Source organism: Etheostoma cragini, chromosome 10, assembly GCF_013103735.1.
Source record: "Etheostoma cragini isolate CJK2018 chromosome 10, CSU_Ecrag_1.0, whole genome shotgun sequence".
Taxonomy (NCBI): Eukaryota; Metazoa; Chordata; class Actinopteri; order Perciformes; family Percidae; genus Etheostoma; species Etheostoma cragini.
This window is the reverse complement of record NC_048416.1, coordinates 20,282,312-20,302,719: the sequence shown is the minus strand read 5'-3', so window position 1 is coordinate 20,302,719 and position 20,408 is coordinate 20,282,312. Positions and strand designations below refer to the sequence as shown.

General features: G+C 41.9%; 1 protein-coding gene across 8 annotated transcripts in view; it reads right to left on the bottom strand.

Moving 5' to 3' along the window:
• The window catches only part of pcdh19 (protocadherin 19), a 54,570-nt gene that overhangs the window by 7,119 nt on the left and 27,043 nt on the right, over nucleotides 1-20,408 (bottom strand). For 4 of the 8 annotated variants that reach the window (XM_034883228.1, XM_034883232.1, XM_034883230.1 and 1 more), the window contains exons 3-4: nucleotides 17,902-17,960; nucleotides 15,952-16,136 (exon numbers count right to left, since the gene is read on the bottom strand). In XM_034883228.1, the coding sequence (XP_034739119.1) occupies nucleotides 15,952-16,136; nucleotides 17,902-17,960 (244 nt within the window). The remainder of the gene's footprint in view (nucleotides 1-15,951; nucleotides 16,137-17,901; nucleotides 17,961-20,408) is intronic. The other 4 variants (XM_034883229.1, XM_034883233.1, XM_034883231.1 and 1 more) reach the window with 1 other exon arrangement.

Sequence of the window (20,408 nt, the reverse complement as noted above, 5' to 3'; positions counted from 1 at the left end):
TTTTGGAAAAAGGCTGCAATGAAACAAAGAGTGAAAAATTTAAAGGGGTCTGAATACTTTCCGTACCCACTGTAGCTCGTCCCAAAGTCTGAGAAGCAATTACGGAGTACTGGTGATTGAAAGAGAAAACAGCTTGCTTTAAGTCTCTTTTTATAGCTGTGTGAGAGGACTGGTATATAGTCCAAAAGAATGTGATTTACAGGAAGTTAAATACATGTGACCTCAGTACCCTTTCTGTGGACAGTCTGGGAGCAGTGGTGTACACAAGGATTTTATTTGCTGCAAAAATGGCATCCACTTTTCTGCACTCATCTTGGTGTATCTTTGACAGTGAGATGGCTGTTTTCTAATTGCACTCCATATTAATTTTCCATCCTGGCAGTCACATGGCAAAGATTGATTAAATCTAAATTGTTACTACAGAGTGGTGATGGAGCCCGTGATGCAGAAGCTGATGAAAGTATCACAGGGGAGGAAAAGAAAATCTGAAAATATGGCACCAGCCGAATAGAGGGTGACTGTCTGCGAATGGTTGGTGCTCAGACTCCAAAGCATGCTTGAGCCGTAACACGCTTGGCCCTGCCTGGTCCTAACACTGGGGATGGAACTTAACATCTAGTCTGCCCGAACTACAGCAGAGGGCAGGTCTATGGCCAGCTGAGGCTGCGGCTGGGCAAAGCAGCCTCCCACACTACTCACCAGGGAGAGTCCAAGCACTGCCGTCATCCCTGCCAGCCAATTCAGTCTGTGGGCCATAAATCAGCCTGGAGGCCTGGCTCCTGCGGGAGTGGCAAGATGGAGTGTGATGGTCTTGTTTTTACAAACAGTAGAGGGGCACCCATACTGCGCCATGCAAGCCATCATTCTCTACACAGCACAGAGTCCTCTCCTTCTCCCCTCAGCATCTGGTTCAGTCACATCCAGCGGTCCCCCTCCGACACCCCCAGATTCATCCCTCGCAGCACCCTGCACAAGCCAATACTTTATGCTTCTCCTCCTTCTGTCCTCCTCTCATCAGTACTGCTGTCTCACATTCATTGCTGTAATTAAATAAATCCACCCAAAAATCTCTTGTATCTGCTTATCTGGTCAAGATAGGCAGAAATGCATGTCGAAAAGCAATTGTAGAGTAAATTAGAGTCATTGGGCGTATGGCTGGTAAGTCCAGGAGTTCACGTGGCACTGGTTCTGTTTCTGAGCGGTAGTACCAGTCAATTTATCAAAAAGGAATTCACTGTCTAATCCCTCCCGCACTGCAGAGAGTGTCAAAAGCAGGTAAACTTAATTTTGAGCCAGTCTTACAGTCGCAATTTTTAATAAGCACTTGTCAGTAACTGTTTTAAAAGAAAGCCACCGTTCAAGCCAAATTCCTGCAAATGTTGCCTTCTTCTGTCTGTATTCCTTCCCTCGCTGCGGGCCCATCCAGCCCAGCCTGTGCATTCTCCAGCAGGTCTTGGTATAAAGAATGAATTTCCAAACTGGTGTTGACAAACAATGCACTAGCTTCTAAATTGGTACAAACAGCATCTGTTTAACAGCTGTGTAACAGCAGCGGGAGGGAAAAAGCAATCGCTATTCTGTTTTATAAATCACTATGTCATCGCAGAGCACTGCTTTATTTAAAAGCAGGACCACTAGCCAATGGACTGCTCAATGTAGAGGAAACGATGCGAGCTGGTTGTCATGATGACATGCACGGGTTGGGTGGCCCGGCCGGCTTTAATGCCCCAGCAACAAATACTATATTATAAAAAAGCTTGCTAAGCAGATTCTCTCACCTTATTGTGCCGTGCCCTTACCATAACTGACTCCTAGAAGTTGCAGTGTCTCAGTTAGGCTGTTGAAGCATTACCTTTCATGACATATGCAACGCTTGGAGGGACATGTTTTACAGCAGTCAGATCTTGTGTGATCTGCAGGTATTTGGACCCTAATTCATGTCCTGGTTCTCATACACTACATGAGCCAGTGGCTGTTTAACTCTCTTTCAACAAGCCCTCTGAACTGGATTTAACTTAGGCACAAAGGCACAGAGACCTTAAGCCTCTATCAGAAAGCCTCTGGGAAGTCCAGTATCATGTCTGCCTGAGCACAGCCCAAATGTTTAACTACACGGCCATTCCAGCAACATTCTTGACAGAGAAATAGGCCTTCTTCCGGACTGCTATGATGAAAAAGTAACCACAAACTGAACAGATTCTGTTCAGGATTTACTATTTGTGTCAAATCACTGCTCTTACAGCAAACAGAAATTGTTGCCTGCAATTTTCTTCTGAACCACTTTAGATAAAAGGAGATAGATTGTCATTTTTAAAAAGCCATTTCACAGGTTTTTTTTGGAATGTGGGTATAGAGCAGGATGTGTTGGGGGACTTCGTAAAAAATAAAGCACTTGGGATAAAACGTCATTCTAGTTGCAAAAAACATCAAATCACAAACTAACCAAAAACATGGTGTTCAGGGTATAGTACATGATGTTGGAAAATAAATTCCTATTTATAACTACATTATTATGATGATGATGATGATGGGAAGAGGGTCATAAAGTCTCCAACCGTCCATAAATCCATTTTTGTCCGCTTTTCCGGTATCAGGTCCCGGGGGGCAGCAGCTCCAGCAGGGGACCCCAAACTTCCCTTTCCCGAGCCACATTAACCTCGGGATCCCGAGGCGTTCCCAGGCCAGGTTGGAGATATGATCTCTCCACCTAGTCCTGGGTCTTCCCCGAGGCCCCCTCCCAGCTGGACATGCCTGGAACACCTCCCTAAGGAGGCCCCCAGGACGCATCATTACCAGTTGCCCGAACGACCTCAACTGGCTCCTTTCGACGTGAAGGAGCAGCGGCTCTACTCCATTTGGCCGCTTGTACCCTGCATCTTGTTCTTCTGGTCATGACCGAGAGCTTTGCCTTCTGGCTTTGGTCTCTTTTCATCACAACGGTGCGATTAGGGCTGCAAAAGTATTCAAATTTTAATCACAATCACGATTTTGGCTTCCCACAATCAAATTTGCGTGATCAAGCGATATTTTATTTTTATATATATATATATATTTTTATTTTGATATTTACGCGTAATTTCATAGAACACTTCTTTTTTTTGCAAAGCCAATCTACTGCTCCGTGAACCACTGTCTGATTATGTGCCAGTCAGAGTTCTTCTACTCCTTCTTTCTCCCTAGCTCTTTTAATCAGCTATTGTTGAAAACAAGTGAAGGAGCTTTTAAAAATAAATCGTAGTCTATTTATTTCAGATAGCTAATTTTCATTTAGATGTGTAGCTGTATGTATACAACATCCAACTTAAGACAGAATACTGTCTGAAAGCAGTTATAAATAGCCTATGTGACAAAAAGATTTGTTTTGGCTAAAATCAACAAATAATTGTGATAATTAATCGTGATCTCAATATCGATCAAAAATAATCGTGATTGTCATTTTGGCCATAATTGTGCAGCCCTAGGTATGATACAATGAGTGTAATACCGCACCCGCTGCGCCGATTCTCCGGCCAATCTCCAGCTCCATTGTCCCCACACTCCAGAACAAGACCCCAAGGTACTTGAAATCCTTCTCTTAGGGGTCAGGACTTATTCAGGGAGTGTATTTGGTTAAATTGTTATTTGCATACAGCTGATTACTACAAACTGTAAAATACCTTGGAATATGTATGTGCTTTCATCTGCAACCATATCGCTGTCATTGGAACAAGAAATCATCTTAATAACTTTGTGGCAGTAAATTAGATCATTTTTGTGGCCATACTGTATAAAACATTTCCAAGAAAACCTAATCAGGGGTATAATTCAGTGATGAATTTCAACAGAGAAACCCATCTTTGAGTTAAAAGTATTGTAAAAGGGATAATAATTTCAAAATATGAAAGATACAGGATGAAAAATAATGCAATTAGACAAAATGAAACTGCAACTTGAGCTCATCTTAGTCACATTACTTACAAGATATTACTTTTACAAGATGTTGTGAGGAAACATCATGCGGGGAGGAATTCAAACAGGAGAGAATGTTATCTTATTGAAAGGTAAGTTACATTAACTATACAACTGCCACTAGGTTGGTTGCTTGCCAGTCTATTGATAATGATGAGAATGATTGATAATATAACACTTTCCCCTTTCAACACTTAGAACAAAACAACAAAAAACATAATATCATCTACAATAAAGATTTGAAATAATGTGTTCCATTCATATGACAAAGGAGCACTTGGACTTTTTCATAGGTGTTTCAGTGCTCTCATGGTTTGAAAAAGCAAGAATGTCACATTCACTTATATTTTCCAGCTTTTTATTCATTTTTTGATCAAGGTAGAAGAAGTATTGGGTTGTACTGTGATGTAATATACTTCACAATAATGACACGACAAATGCCACCCTTGTCGATTCTCACAACCAAATTGCCCTTCCAATGATGGGCTATGAATTAACATGTGTTCAGGTGCTCCAGGCCCACACCAACAATACAATGCACTCCCAAGAACTCAGCCCAGCAGGCCGCTGGCGTCCCACTTGCAGACCTGCCCACTCTGCCTGCCCGCCTGCCTTTGTCTGCTTGGCTTGTTTCCTCAACAATGCATCGGCAGAGGACATCTTTAAATACACTGGCACAAATGCAGCGTTTCTGTGTTTAAGCTTGACCGAGCTAGCAAGCTAATTTGCTCCTAAACCCTTGAGTCTGGGAGAAGCAAGGGGAACAGAAACAGACTCTTAAATTACATCTGTGAATGGGATTGGGGGGTAGAGGAAAGCTATACAGGAAGAAGGGATGGAGAGGAGACGCTGGCTTAGGGATGGCAGTGCTATGAACTGATAAACTTATGTTTATAACCCATAAACATCATAGAGTAAGAAACCATCGTAGTCTCACATTTGCCATAAAGAGACATTTCTTATACTCATTCTTTAAGATTATTTTTTCCTCTCTCAAGTGCTATTTCTATTAGCCATCTGAAATAAACACAATCCTTCAACGCCTGTCAATGTGTCCAGCCCAAACAACAGGGCAGCATACCAATATCTTAGGATTTCCTCTCTCTCTCCCTCTCTCTGTGAGCTTTAGCTTTGCCTCAAAAGAGTGGCCTACATAATTAATACAATGTGACTTCTCATTCAGTCATGTTCACTTGGTGTCAGCCAGGACTATGTGTTTAATATTCCATTTTATCTTGTCACAGAAGCACCAGCATGGTTCCTACACCCTCTCACTTTCTTCCCTTTTCTGTTCTTTTTCTTCCTTTTCTTGACAATTTTAACAACCTCTGAAAGTAGGACACTGTAACATGGTGAGTGTGGTGGTATTATTGTGATGGACTAGCATGCAGAAACACATACAGTGAGAGGGGGTGGGCCCCATTGGGGCACTGATCATGAATTGAACCATAAACCATATTGACAGTGTCACTCAGAGGCATATAAAATAAAGAAGAAAGAAACAGCGAGCCCCTTGCTGCGTGGAGATGCATTAGATTTACACCTACTGGGCAGAGACAAAGCAAGAGGGAAGCCTTTCTAACACTTTCTATTTCCCTACCACAAAGGCCATTTAGTTTGGCATCTGGGAGGCATGCTGACTCTCTCCAAGGTTCTCCATTATTCACCAGAGTGAGGTCTGCACCATGTTACCACTTAATATCAGACAGTCAGAACCAATGTCCTTAGCATTAGCCACCCACCAGCCAGTGCTACACTTTAAAGAGGATTGTCAGCAGTGAAGCAGTCTATGAGAAGAGCTGCAGCTCGTATCTAAGACACACAGATTGAAATGGAGGTGGAAGCCTGGTCTGAACAAAAGAGAAGGAACTAATAGGCACATCTTTTCTGATTTGAGGAACATGACTATAGCATACATAAGGAAGATGGCAGGGGTCTGACACAGTGGTAGTAATTGGATTTCTCAGGCCCTGTGCCCACTCATGATAACATGCTGAGCTGTGACATGAAAAGTCCTTATGTGTGGCAAGGGAGCAAGGTGCAGCAGAGTGGAAGTGACAGGTGTCATAGATCTAATTCCCTCGCTCCCCTCGATCCTTGAGTTCCTTTTCTCTGGAGACAGCTGAGGAACAACCTGCCCTGTGGTAAAGCCAAACACCAAGCTTGACATTCAGTTGCAAATCCAAGCAAGTTAAACCTATGTTGAGTGTAGCGGAGGAGGCAGAGGAGAACGGAGGGAGGGAGGGGGGCTGGAAGCACCGTGGATATAAGAGGTCGCGGCCTGATTGCTTGCTTTATTTATTTTTTGATGCTAATGTGAACTGAATATAAAAGGAGCGCAGGGTTTCTACAATGCAAACGGACAAAGGAGGCTGAGACCCCCACTGCAGATCTTACAGATGCTGGGGGTGTAGTGCAGTGTCTGGCTACAGTTCCCTCCCTGTCTTCTGCATGCATCCTGGCCTCATCTTTAACGAGGACTGCATGAGAGCAGGCACATCATTAAAAAGAGCCATTCTGAGACTTTCCTGTCTGCCATTAAACTTAACAGCCAACCTCTCCCATTACCTTTTATCCTCCCCTTTAAAGACGGGAGGGGGGGGGGGGGGGGGGGGGGGGGGGGGGGGGGGGGGGGGGGGGGGGGGGGGGGGGGGGGGGCAGTAGGGTTTGAAAAGTCACATTTGGCTGGCAAGATGCAGCCATTGACTGAATTCTGTCCTTTAGTCATTTACATGAAAGTAAGGAAAGTAAAGTCTCCTGGACTGTAAGACAGGAATTTTCACATATATTGTAAATAAGCAGATTAATGTAACAGTTACACTAGATTTTACATGGATAACACCAACGTGATTTTACATAATATACTACTTTGGTTAGATAATGAGCTTAATGCCCAGAAAGTGGTAGCCTAAAGGGAACATCTTATTAGCGGAACAATACAAAATCGGAGGGCCCTTGTGAATAATGTTTTTAATGTTGATGAATTTGCTCTAATTTGATTATCCACCACCGCCAGCTACGCCACAATGCAGCAACACCACTCTGCATCCTGTTGAGCTCTTGACCTTTCGCACACATGAACAGAGTCAAAACAGGCGGAACTCTGAATACAATGTCTGTATAATTCAGATTGACTAATGAACTCACTGTGTTGGTCAGGTTAGGCCCACTACAATTTTGATCTTACCCAACTAAGACAACCCTGTTAAACTCTGTAGTCAAAATGTGTCCTTTTTTATATAAATGTGTGTCCTTAACCTGAATTACTAGTGTGCATGTGAAACCACTGAAAAACGATACAAAAGGTTAAAAAGACCGGGGAAGTTCTTGAATATGAAAACGTGTTGAAAGACAAGTCTTGCGGAGACCGGTAGCCAAGAAAAGGTCGGTGAAGACTCCCTGGGTCTCCACACACCTCTTAGCTCTTCTCTGCTACTGTGCCTTCACTCTCTCATCAATAGTTTATAATCTGGGTCACTGGCAGCAGAAACGCGCCTACCACTATTGAGACCTACTCAAAATGTCGAATTACAACATAGTGAGCTCATCCCTGCAAGGCCATCTAGGGGACAGCGAGGGATCACTGACACTAATTGGTGAATGAAAGATAGTAATGGTAGTGGTGGTTTGGACGACTTCTCTTTAACCTCTGTTTAACTTCTGCTGAGCTCAAATCCGAAGAGCACATTCTGCCATGCTATGTTTTACAGCATATGCAGAGAAATTTAGCATTTCAACGGCTATAAAATGTTACAGAATAAATCATTTGCACTGAATATACATGAGGAGAGAGGAGAGAAAAATATGGAAATATTATAGAAGTAAGCTTGAGGCAGTAACCTTTTGTTGCCACAACTGAGGAGGATGACATAACTTTATGTATTCCAGTTGGGTTTTAATGTTGTCAGGAAAAACAAGGTGACGTGAGCTGAGATAAAAAAAATAAAAAACTGTGAGGGGGGGAGAGATTGGACAATGAAATAAAAGAAAAATAGGGATGTGGAAAATCTCAAATGGATTAAAGAGGATGGAGGTATAGTGTTTTTCCCACAGAAAGGAAGTAATGGGGGTTAAAAAAAATGCACGTTGCTGCAGCACCCCCCCACCCCCTTCCTTGGTTACACCAGCTGCAGTGATAAATGTCTCTTTGTATTCTGGACAGAAAACTGCGGGCTACAATGTACTTGTCAGGAGACAGCTGATTTTCCCCTTAAACAGAGCAGAGTATATTCTTAATCTCTACCTTCACAGAGGGAGAAGATAAAACAAATGCCTCGTGACAAGACCCATAATGACCAGAAATTCGCTTCCCGTTCACGACACGTGTGTGTGGCACAAAGCTATGTATGCGTTCCTGTGTATATAGCGTATGTTTCTGCAGCAGGTGTAGCTAAAGCATGTGCATGCCATTTGTGCTTTTTCTAAATTTACCAGCATTCCTAATCTCCGCAGTATAGCAAAGGTTCCACTATGAGGGCTCATAAATGGGAGCCAGTGCTACAGGTAATGGTTCTGATTATAGCTATCTGGGCTACGGGCCAGCTGCCAGACTCTGCCCTGCCTGGAGGGAGCACAGGCCGCCTGGTGTCTGATATCCTGGGATCCCTGTAATACAAGCCTTGCTTTGGCAGTCACTCAGTGACTATCCTGCCTACTTCCAGCCACACACTGAGGCTCCTTTGAGTTAGTCTATATGTATAGTATGTCCTCACCAGGTTGTTTACTCCACATAGTATCGGTCTATAGTCATAGCATTACAGCAACAAGGCTGTGGTAAATCATGCTTTTCGTAAATGTGTATTAGAGGAAATAAAGTTGTCACCACAGGCACAGGATCTGTTCTGGAGGTATATTATCTGCAATTTTCTGTCCAAGGGGCAGAGTGGTAAAATGACTTGCCTTGGCTTCACCGTCTCAATACAGATGCGTGAGACAGCCTCTGCACTTGAACTGTTTGTGAGCGGAAAAGACGTAAAATAAAGAACACCATTGTGAAGGAGGCTTAGTTAACCTCTCATTATGTTGAATTTGCACATGAAGAAAAGATCATCTCTATTAAATGCAAATTGTGTTTTGATTAGAATCCATGGCAAAATGGAAGTACAAGATCCTATTCCCATTAAAGATTTTAAGTACAAATGGGACTGCACACGGCCCTCTGTTTTAACCCACAGTCGTCGTACTTGCTTTGTTGCAGTGGAGAAGGGGTTGTGCCCAAAAGAGCGACCTCAAAGTATTAAAAATACAGCGGTACGATTAGGAGGAAAATGGCTGCTGCCTCGCTTCCTCAGAGAACTAGAATCAATCGGAGCCACAAAAGGCTAGTAGACTGGAGACGATGCTACAGCTCTGCTACTTGAATTTCACTCTGTTTTCCCCAAGCCCCAGTATTTCTCTCCTGTGCCGTCTCTTTATCTTCATTCCTCTCTCTCTCTTTCCCCTCTTCATTCTCTGATTAACCTTTAAAGACACCCTTGCATTCACACACACACACACACACACACACACACACACACACACACACACACACACACACACACACACACACACACACACACACACACACACACACACACACACACACACACACACACACACACACACACACACACACACACACACACACACACACACACACTACATATATTGTGTACACACACTATTTAAAATTCAGGTACTTTCTCCTCTCGGTTTAATGCACACTCGGCCCGCATCAACTTCAGCACATTACCTGTTCTTAATCTCCCTCCCTCTGTCTGGAATCATCCTGATCCCCCTGTTTTCCCATCTGCTGTCGATTGGGGCCCAGCTTGGCTAGGTGTTCAACAAACAACTGTGATTCACTTGGTTTCTGCGGAGATTATTAACACACCTAGCATGCCACAGCGTCATGAATAAGCAATGGAGATCCGAAGCCCTATTTTCTCTGTCTCTGTGTCCCCCCTCCCGCTCTCTCTGCCACATTGTGAACTGAATGCCAGGATTGTCTAGAAAATGAGCTGTCAGTTGAAGGCCTGCAATGAGATACATCAGGCTCATTGTGAGCCCTACAAAATAATTAACTATTCCAATTTCTCTCTCTGATATGTTCAATACGCTATCCATGACAAGTGCAGAAAGATAAGCAGTCCCCTCTTGAGCTGATTAAATACACTGGGTACATTCAGGAGAGCTTTGGCAAAATGAGAGTTCAGGGGATGCCAGTATTATAACATTACTATGTTTTCTGTCTGCACTGGAGAAGAAGATGTTTTGCACGCATTTCTTTATGTGTCTGTATTAAAGTGTGCATTTTAGGAAGAGGAAGCTGGAGGCGATGCTCGTAAAAACTTAACAGAATCAAAACATGTCAAGTTTGTTTAAGCACTTCTTTACATCTCTTAACTTATTCCCTTGTGGAATTAACTACAGGGATGGGCTCACATATGCTTTTTTTAAAGAATTTGTTGGTTTACTTATGTGAATACTGCAAACAAATACTACCAAGAGGCAACAGCCAATTATTTTAATTTAGAACAGACATGAAAGCAGCGTAGGAAATTGGCTTACTTTACTTAAGTGAGATATGTTGATACAAAGATGGAGGGGGAAAAAATCCATGTATTTCTTCTAAATTATAAAGATCTGTATTGGTCAGCTCTTTTTTTTTCTATATTAGGTGTAATTTAAAAAAAAGACTATAAAAGTTAATTTAATGATGTAAGCCTGATGAAAAAGATGAGCACAGATGGACACAGCTTGAAATGACCTTTTATTTTCTTATACAGTACTTCCTCAAGTCTTTATATCTGAGAGGCAAAATCTGCATCGTGGTTGTTCATTACAAATGTCAGTACACCTGCTCACAAGCAGTCTCTGGTGTGTTTGAGCATGTAGTGCGTGCGCACTACATGCTACTTAATGCTTGTATTGCACTGAGCTCTTTGTCACTGTCAGCCATTTTACCTCCACCATGGGTTACACATTAGATTAGGCAAATCAAAATCAAAATGGATGGTCCCTGTATAGAGTTTGTATGTTAATCTAATCATAAAATATAACGCAACACTTGTTGTTGCCAGCTAGAGTTTTGGTGCTTAATTCAATCAAATGTTGTTTGAGAATCAGTTTAATCCTCAGGCACATTCACAGAGTTGTCTTGGAGTGAGAGAAGGAAATAAAGAATCACTCCTACCTGTCAGAGAGATTGTTTCCTCCTTTCCTCTTTTTATTTTCCCTTGCTAAGACTGCTTACTAGACTCTCAGCTCATCTCTCCATCTCTGTCTCTGTCATACACACGCACACACACACACACACACAGACACACACACACACACACTGACTCTCTCTCCTCCTCTAGCATTGTCAGCACAGCCCTGTTCCTGTTGCCTTCCGGATTCTGACACCTGTCAGCATTTTCGTTAGTAGATCAGAGAACTGCAAACTAGAAATGTTCCCGTGTTGAATTTAGGGCAAGTTTTCAGCAGAAACATGTGAGGTGCCTTTACTCTTTCTTTAATTCAACAGGGGAAGGGAACTGCTTGACTGGCACAAAGTTGGGAGATGTGGGTTGGAGATGTTTGCAGTCAGTAGACAGAAACAGAAGAAGAAAGATAAGAAGCATGGAGGGAAAAAGAGAGAGAGAGACAGAGAGAGAGAGAGAAAGAGAGTGAGAGAGAGAGAAAGAGAGAGAGAGAGAGAGAGAGAGAGAGAGAGAGAGAAATGTGTGTGTGGGGGGGGGAGAGGCTGAAATCAATTAGGAACAGTGAAACCCTGCGGATCTGCTGATGGAAGGAGGGAATATGGAGAATTCTGCGGCCCACGTAGGGGGCTTCCATTCCTGGGCTCCAGCTTCAGGCACACACCCATAGGGAGCTAACAGATAGATGAGAGATACTCTCCAGAGGTGGAGGCCGAGGAATATGTCAGAAATAAAAGAGGCCTGTTCCCTGCTCTGGCTAATTGAGCAGTCTTGGATCCCTTTGAGTCTAATAAACCAAAATTAAGGGCTTTTTTCTTTTCTTTTTGAAGAACACCCACACGTTGACCTGAAAATAATTCTAAAACCAAGACCCCAAACCTCTAAACGCGCAAATCGGACGCAGTGAAGAGACGTCATGCTCCCCCTTTTCCATCCCACGAAGATAGCGCAAGCGATTTAACAATACATGAATCTTAATCCTTAAAAACCATGGCACATCCATATCTGAGAGGAATTAAAGTTTGAGCTATGACAATCAAAGGAAGTCAAGAAAAAAATAGATTTAGCTCTCATTGTCACCAGCCCCCTCGGAGTCTGTTCCCTCGCTTCTCCCTTGACACTTATGGTTCTACAGAGCCAAAGCTAGCATGTCGCACATTTCAACCAAATCCCCCTAACTTCACAGACATGCCTATAAAGATAAAGACAAATTCATTTTATTAAGCTCTTCTTCTCCATTTATAGTTACAGGAATACCATCTATTTTTATTATTCTATTGGCAGATATGACTGAGCCATTACATGTTAAAGATATCTCTTCCTTTATAGATTATAAAGAGATTCAATCTAATTTGTTTTTCAGATACTTCCCTAATCTAATCTACTGGGTGAGGATATTTCAGGTCGGATTTTCAAAAAAGAACACACACACACCTCTTTAGACTCTTGGCAGGGATTCAACAAAGAGGCATCAGATTTAAGTATAAAATCTCTTCACAAGCACTTCACTGAAAGTTACCTTGGTGGTGGCTGGTGCAGGATTAATTAATAACTTTTGTTGAAACCGCATCACTGAAGAAAAAAAGCATAACTCTGATGGACAAAAGCCAAATATCAAACTCATAAAATCATACAGAGAAGAAAAAATGCCCACTGCGATTCAGAGCCGGGCTAGTTAGCAGCTGAATCTTGTCACACAATTGGATTCCCACATGAAAGCCCACAACATGATGTGGTTGCGGGGTCTTTGTGTGAAGGTAACGTAACGGCTTGTCTCCTGGGCAAACAACACCCTTACATGGCACTGGGAATGGTAAACATTTGCACTGTAAAAGCCCGAGAGTTTAACCCTTCCTCCTTCCCCCTTTATGCTTCCTTTAGTTCTTAGCACTGATCAACACAAGAAAACAGAACAATAAAAACACAGAAAACAAGGCTCTTCTACCCTCAGCTTGTGGGTGTTGTCGTCCTTTGGCAATTGCAGTCTCTCAACATGTTTTCTGCTTTAGCTGGCAGGAGATGCAGACTACATAAAAGAGTTAGTCCCAAAAGATATCTAAGCAGTGGGGTGTTTAGTGAACATGATTATTTGTTTTCTGACAATTCCTTCCATCGACTCAATAAAACCAGCAGATAGTGTCCATTTTTTGTCAATTAGGACAGATGAGCTCAAAGTGAAACCACATCAGCACATGTCTGTAACCACTGCGGCTCTCATATTGTACTAAACCCCAACTGTTCTATTTCTGCCTTCGTCCTCAAGTGAGTTTGCACAGAAAAAAATGAAGGAGGGAAAAGAAGAAGCTAGTGTTCTCCTGGGGAGCGCCACAAAAAAAAATCTGATGATGTAAAATCCTCATACAACAGGAGAGACAGATTCAAATGTGCGTCATGCTGAATCTGCCCGTCTCTGTCAGCCCACCATGCCCTTTAACTGTGTAATTAAACCGTTGAGATGGTAATAGAGGGACGATTTCATTTGCTATGTCATTACATTTCTGCACGTGTAAGGATCTTTGGTCAATTCATTTAATAATTATGAACAGATACTCATTACTCTCTGGTGTGACCACTGCTGCTGACTGACTTTCAAAACAAAGGGAGGGGGAAGCGTCCAGTGAAGCCATTTTGTTAAGTCCTTACTGAGGGAAATTGCAGGCCAAAAGTGAGTCTGGAGCTGAGTGCAATAAAACAAAAGTCAATAACAAACTATCTAATTGTAATTCCAAACAGATACTTTGTTATCATCTATTTGTTCTGGTCAAAAGAATGGACAGAGCTGTGAAATAGCCTCTTGTTCTGTTTCCCAGCAATGTGGTGCTGCATTACACATTCAGAAGGCATGGATCCATTTTGCTGAAACAGATACAATCATTGATGGCGTTAATGAAAAAAGAACTGCCTCAGAGAGTTCTCCCCACTCATAATATTCCTTGTGTACATCATTTGTAATTGTCTCCAATAATAAGATCCCACTACTAGAGGACCTGTCAGCATACACTTTTAAGACACATGACATTTTTTTTAGGGTTAAGTAATTAGGGCCGGCTACCAAAAGTCCTCAAATTCACTCTTTATTGTTCATTACTGTATGATGTCGTTGAGGGAACGCCTGGTGAAAGTTGATTCCAAAAGTAACCTTACTTCCTGACCCTTTTCTTTTTTTTTTTTTTTTAGCATACTTATATTTAAACAGTTGCACATTTAGTTTTTTCCGATCTTGTATATACTTAAATATTTGTTCTTACATTCTTATACTTTATTCTTATATTTTGTTATTATAATTATTATTATTTCATGTATATTGTATGTATGTATATTTTGTGTGCTGCTGTAACACTGTAATTTCCCATTTTTTTTGGGATCAATAAATATCTATCTATCTATCTTTATACATCTATCTGTATTTCTCAGCTAGGTCGTTAGTAGTCACAATATATAGGTTGTGAAGGCAGATCCATTTGTATGACTATATTCTAGATTAACATTAAGTGTAGGTTGCCTAATATTATTCCCCAGTCAAACAACATCAAAAGCCAAATTGCTCCAAATGAAGCATCAGGTTAGTTCAATGTGCCAGGAACCAGACAAGGAAGAGCCTACACATGTATATTACTGCTTCTGCAACCACACCCACACACTTCACAGTCCACTGATAAAAATATCATGCATTTTCACAAACTAGGATTCCTTTTTTGTTATCTCTTGCTCATTAAAATGTCTTTCCTATATGAGCCGAAGAGGAAGAAAGCAGAGTAGTGAGAGAGTAGACAGACTTACTGGGGCAGTGTTAGTAAAAAGGAACCAAAACGATGTCGACGTTAACTGAGGGAAGAAAAACTAAAATTGGCATAAGTACTCAAATTGGAGCACAGCGCAAATGTAAAGTTCAGATACAGCGAGTGATCTGGGAGTGCTGTCCTCGGGAGTGTGCTTTTAAAATAAAATGTTCCGTGTTTCCACCTTACTCAGAAAAAAATTGCTAATACGAGTCTTTCTAAAATGTCTGCAATTTTCGCATGCACACATTCACGCACACATTCACGCACACACACACACACACGCACACACACACACACACACACACACACACACACACACACACACACACACACACACACACGCGTGCCCTGCTGAGCTGTTACATGCTGTGCATGTAGTTTTACCTTTGAGCTTACTAAATACCCTCAGGTGCATATAGTAACATCCTGGTCTGCTGCAGACAGCTTTCTCCACTCTCACTGACCCACTCTCTTTCTCAGTCTGACTGGCAGTAGTTAAGAACGAACATGACCCTTACACTGACTTCTGCCAACCAAGTGGATGTCTTTTTAAACGGTGATTCAGAAATGAAACATCAACATTAATTCCCTGCTAAATGATCCTGCTGAATAATGGATGAGGGCACGTGGAGGTATGTAGATATCCACCTTGTACCTTTGAGCCTAATTGCTGCCATTCAAGCACATCTGAAGTCGGCCCCCACTTCAAGTGCAGACATAGCTACTATCAGTCAATAATGCTGCCTAAGCCTGTATCAAAGGGTAGGTTTAGCTGTCAGAGATCCCTCACATTAGCTGCTCTAGCAGGACATCAAAGACACAAAAAGAAAACTGTGATGTTATTCATACTTGCACATCTGAAGCTTGCAATGGGTATAATGCACCTTAAAAGATGCTCTTGTGGCATGAAAACAACCTCCGGTGCGCACATGAATACACACTGGTCTTATCTTGAAACTGGCAAAACACACTCTAAAGGATGTGGCAATCCTCCCCACACACAGAGCGCACACTCAAGTACAAGCAACAGATTTTCCTACCTTGGTCTGGCAGCTGGCAAACATTGGGGGGGACAGTCATGTTCAGCACGTCATTGACAGCCGTGTCAACATAGTGTCCTCTCTGGACATCATGTTCACTGTCGGTCTGGTCGCTCTCCTCGTGGCCGCTGTCCTTCAGACTGTTCCCTTCCAGGTCCTTGAATGTCGACGTGCTACATGGGGGCCAGAAGGGAGGAGAGGGATCTGTTGATTAACTGTCACATCACCTGCTTTTACATGCTCTCCTTCATCCCCGTGTCTCTGATGGTTTGTGACGAGCTGTCGGTCTTTTTCTCCCTGTCCTTTTTTATGTCCTTTTCTATGAATTCTATGCCCTTTTGCATGGTCCAATTCCATGAATTTGAAATCAGATGCACAGTGATTTTGTTGCAGCTGTTGTTGTTAGGCTTGGTTAAACGCTTGCAATAACCATTCAATAAGAAGTTTAAAATCTGTTGAGGGTCTTTTGGATTAAGTGAAGTTTTCCCCCCTTTACAGATAACATGGCAGCTAAATGATGTCTCAGACCGGGACATTCAGGATGGATGCACTGACTTCAAGGACATCACATTGTACAAACAGGAGGCACTCACTCACTACAATCAAACAAATACTGCAGTAATCAGGAATTCCTGGAAGGAAGATGGATGTATGAAACGCTGGAAGCATACAAACTGAGCATCTGTCTTGTTTGGGGCTCACAGTAAATAAAGAGGGTGGGGTGGGGGGGCACAATCGACAGCTGCACAGTAACAGCATGATTTCCCTTCATTTGATTTCCATCCCACTGGAACAAATGCAGCTTTACAAACAACACTAAATAGGGGTGAATATATGAACATGTGTTTTTGCAAGAGAGAAAAAAATATGTATATATATCGATGAGTATAAGTAGTGGGAGAAAAGAGGATAGAAAGGAGAGAACGGCACAGACAGAGGAGTAAATGAGAGTAAACACATGTGTGCAAACAAAAAGAAAAGGAGAGGAAGGAAAGGACAGCACAGGGTAGCTGCATTCCTGTGCCTGAGCCTCACATTCTCCAGCCTGGGAGAGAGGACTGTAGGTAATGCTGGCGCTCTGATGTTATCACTGTAATTGCACCTGTCCCAGACCATAGGCTCACTGGCTCTTGAGGGGATTTCTTTGTAGTGTGCTGCAGAAGCCCACACTTGAATGCTCTTTGTTTACATTAACGCTGGGAATCTTTCTTTTTCTTTCCTTTTTTGGTGTTTGGAGGGGTGTGTGTGTGCCATAATGGGTTTTCAAAAGAAATGCTGGAATGCTTCCTAGCTGCAGGTAAAAGGCAGAACTGTAGTTTTCCAAGTGAGCCTACAAAACCCCGGATGGAGTAAATTATTATAAGACCACCATCCCAACCCCCAACCCTGCATTACCTCAGCCCTGTCTAATATCCTGGTTCAGGTGTGCTGAAATACAAAGCACAATGAAAACATGTATTCTTCCCTTTTTCACCCAAGGGAATAAAACAACATGATTATTGACTATTCATGAAGCTCTTCCTGTTTTTAAAAACAGTGGAAGGAAAGCACTTGAGAAATCTCTTTAATATCATTTAATCATAAGTGGTGGTTTTAAGCTGTATCCTGATGCAATTCAAGCCACATGTGTTGCTAATGAAGCGAATTACAGGAGAGTAATAAGGTTATCTATAAATACAAAAATCATTACTTGCTGATTCTGCTGCTGTGTGTAATCTAATAATCTGATAGTGTGAGTTTGTGGCTCGTTTCAACAAATGTCTACTAAACGCACTGTGGAGTAATGCAATTTATCCCCAAATCTTATCCTACCATTGCAATTATACTGAATGAGAAACATGCAGTTTCACATGCAAACTGCTGCAACGGCAGCTGTGCACTCATTAGATAAAATAATTACAGATAACAATGGTAACGAGGTGCTGGTAACAATTCCTAATCAAGACATACCTTTTAATGAGGTGGGCTCTGCTGTTCACGTAACTGGAGTCAATGGAATAATTCTCCGTCTGTAACAAAGTGATGCAGAGGGTTGGGGGGTGAGTGGGTGGGGTGGGGGTTGTGGTTGAGGGATGATGGGGGGGCAACACAGAGAGGTACTTTTAATAAAGGAAGCAACAAAAATAATGTTACCAGTAATTGGCTTTCAGTTGAAATGTTATTTTACACAAAGGCCCCGGTGAGCAGCCTCAGCTTTCAAAGGGCTGAATCCTATTCCCTTTCAAAGCACACACACACACACGCAGAGAGGCTGCCTGGGAGCTGAGAGTCGAGCATAGTGCTGCAGTGAGCGCAGCCTCTCTTCTCCTCTTCACCCTCCCCGCTCTCGATCACTTGCTCCCTCCCTCCGCTGCCGGTCAGCCCACCGTCTTTAAAATGGAGTCATTAGGGCAGACAGACTATCATTCAGACAGAGGGAGAATAAAGTTTTCCTTTTTTCTTCTCCAAACTTTGTGTTAACCATTTTTGAGAAGATTAATGTGGAATTATTAAATAAATAACTGCAAGAGAAGTAGACGAAATTAAAAGTGTACCAGGGGAATCTTAACTCCACAATTGCAGATGAAAAGCCTTTTGGAATATGCATACGATAGATCCCTGACCCACATTAGAGAACACAGTTCAAAGGCATCCTACTCTTTTTTTTTTTTTTTTAACATTTATTTAGCACGGAAAAGTCTGACGATTAAGAGCCCATGGACAGAAGAGTTAGTATACACTGAGCAGGTAGCTCCTCCTGGGTCTGCCAAGCTTCTACTCACACATGGTAAGATGTCAGAGGGCCAAAGGGTATCAAAGCCTCTCAAAGGACTTCCACAGTCTTGTGAAAAGCCATGATACGACCCTTTCAACAAACTTTGATAAGATGCAGGTGTTTTCTGCAAAAAGAAAGCAGAGCCTGCACCTAACGTTCCACAGCGCAGATATTTTATCCTGATAAAAAGCCGTGAGTCAACGGCTGACATCCGAGAGAAGTACCGATATCAAAGCCATCTAGAAAAAAAGTCACCCGTATGATAAGAAAGGTTAATGCAGGCACTGGAGCACAGTTGCTGATTATCAAGTGAGCTACACATTTGACACAGGCCTGCTGTTGAGGTAGCAGTGGCCGTGCACAGCTGACATACATGGTGACCAAACCGATTTGGATTAAAACTCAGTGTGCAACTGTGCGCACACTCTACTTATTAGATGTTAATGGGGTTGAACATTTTGAACTTTTTCAGCGACTGCGTGGAAGTGAAACCGCAATGCAGAAGAGTCAGAGCTGTGAGGACGGAGGAGCAATGGAAATGTCAAACATTAGTCCCAGTCTTCTTGGATCTCTTTCGAAAAAAAATAACAAAAATAAATGCCTAAATAAATAAAAGTGATGCTGGCAGATCATAGCAGCCAATGTGTGGTGTTTACCTCGGGCAAATAGCTACCATGACCTGTTTGCAGTCTATGAAAAATGTAGGAGCTTGATAATGCTACCAAATACATGTCCTTGTTTGTTTAGATTTGTGGTATTGATGCCACTTTCTTATGTGCTGTGCAGCATTATTATTTGACCAATGAGGATGCTGTTCTTGTCTCTTTAGTTGCTGTAAACCTAAAGGAACTTGTATGTATGTCAGATATGTAGTTATCATTCAGTATTGTCAAAGGTGCATAGGTCTACCTTCAATAATTAGGAGATAAGCTGTTGTTTACCATCTCACCTCCTTTCCTTCTAATTATTTTTGCAGGCAGTTTGTATAATGCTAAGCAACAATGCAAGGGCAAACCTCTGATTGGGGTTCGCTCAATTATGATGTAATGTGTTTGCGCTGAAGGTTAGCATCATTCTGTCTCCCTTTACCATTTACCCCTAATTAAACTTTAACTCATTAATATAGAGAAGATAATTCATAAAAAGGAATTTAATTAACATTTTATTATTAGCTCTTAATTTGGAGCACACCATGTTTGTTCTCTTGTATTACCCCTGACTCCTTTTGTTCCTGTTCAGCTTGACTTCATTAAATATCAAAGGTAGCGACAGCGGCAACACACTGCAACTCATATTAGTTATTAATGAATGATTAACACATTACCTTACTATTTATTTATAAATCATGCCATTCTTTAGACAATAAGTTTTATCAAATAATATTATCTTTCCCTTAAAAGATATAGATACAATATATCTGTATATATATATATATATACACACACATACATACAATATATATACATTCAATATAAAATGCTTCTATGATGGATCAATACTGTTGATCAATAATGCTGTTATGCTATAGCATACATGTACTGTACATGTTTTGTGCTCTCCTTTGCTCCACTTCGGTCCCAGTGAACATGAATCCAACTGGCTCTTCTTCTACAGTGGCTGAGCATCCAGTGAGAGACTAATGAAAATGCAAGGCATGAGTAACAAGGGGAAAACTTCATTTAAAAGACAAGATAGAAAATGT